Source organism: Penaeus monodon, chromosome 15 (genome assembly GCF_015228065.2).
Source record: "Penaeus monodon isolate SGIC_2016 chromosome 15, NSTDA_Pmon_1, whole genome shotgun sequence".
NCBI classification, from domain to species: Eukaryota; Metazoa; Arthropoda; class Malacostraca; order Decapoda; family Penaeidae; genus Penaeus; species Penaeus monodon.
This window is the reverse complement of record NC_051400.1, coordinates 16000772-16001112: the sequence shown is the minus strand read 5'-3', so window position 1 is coordinate 16001112 and position 341 is coordinate 16000772. Positions and strand designations below refer to the sequence as shown.

Genomic DNA, 341 nt, shown 5'->3' with positions numbered 1-341 from the left:
CAACCCTCTTTGATATTCAGTATAATTTGGACTCATTCCACTATGTGGAATATTTTTTCCTTGTATTTGCCTAACACTCATTAAATGGTCAATATTGTCTTCCAGTGTGTTTATGAAGATGGAATAAGAGCTGGTGTGACCTCCATGCGTTTGTCGAGCAACCGTTTAATGGTTGCAAGGCTGACTGGAGCAGTGGACATGCTGCGTTTAGAAGCAGTTAATGGGAGCCAGCAGCTGTCAGATAGCCATCAGCACAGGCCAGGTAAAAAATGAAATATGATCTTTGCGAACCTTAATAAAGATAAGATTTTGTCTTTTTACTGTTATTTACTATGTTGTAT

The 341-nt window shown here is 38.7% G+C and overlaps 1 protein-coding gene across 1 annotated transcript in view; it reads left to right on the top strand.

The window, feature by feature from the left end:
- Positions 1-341, top strand: part of LOC119581785 (sterol regulatory element-binding protein cleavage-activating protein-like) — a gene marked incomplete in the record, with an annotated part of 28708 nt that overhangs the window by 19701 nt on the left and 8666 nt on the right. The window contains 1 exon segment of the mRNA XM_037929914.1: positions 106-262. Within this exon segment, the coding sequence (XP_037785842.1) occupies positions 106-262 (157 nt within the window).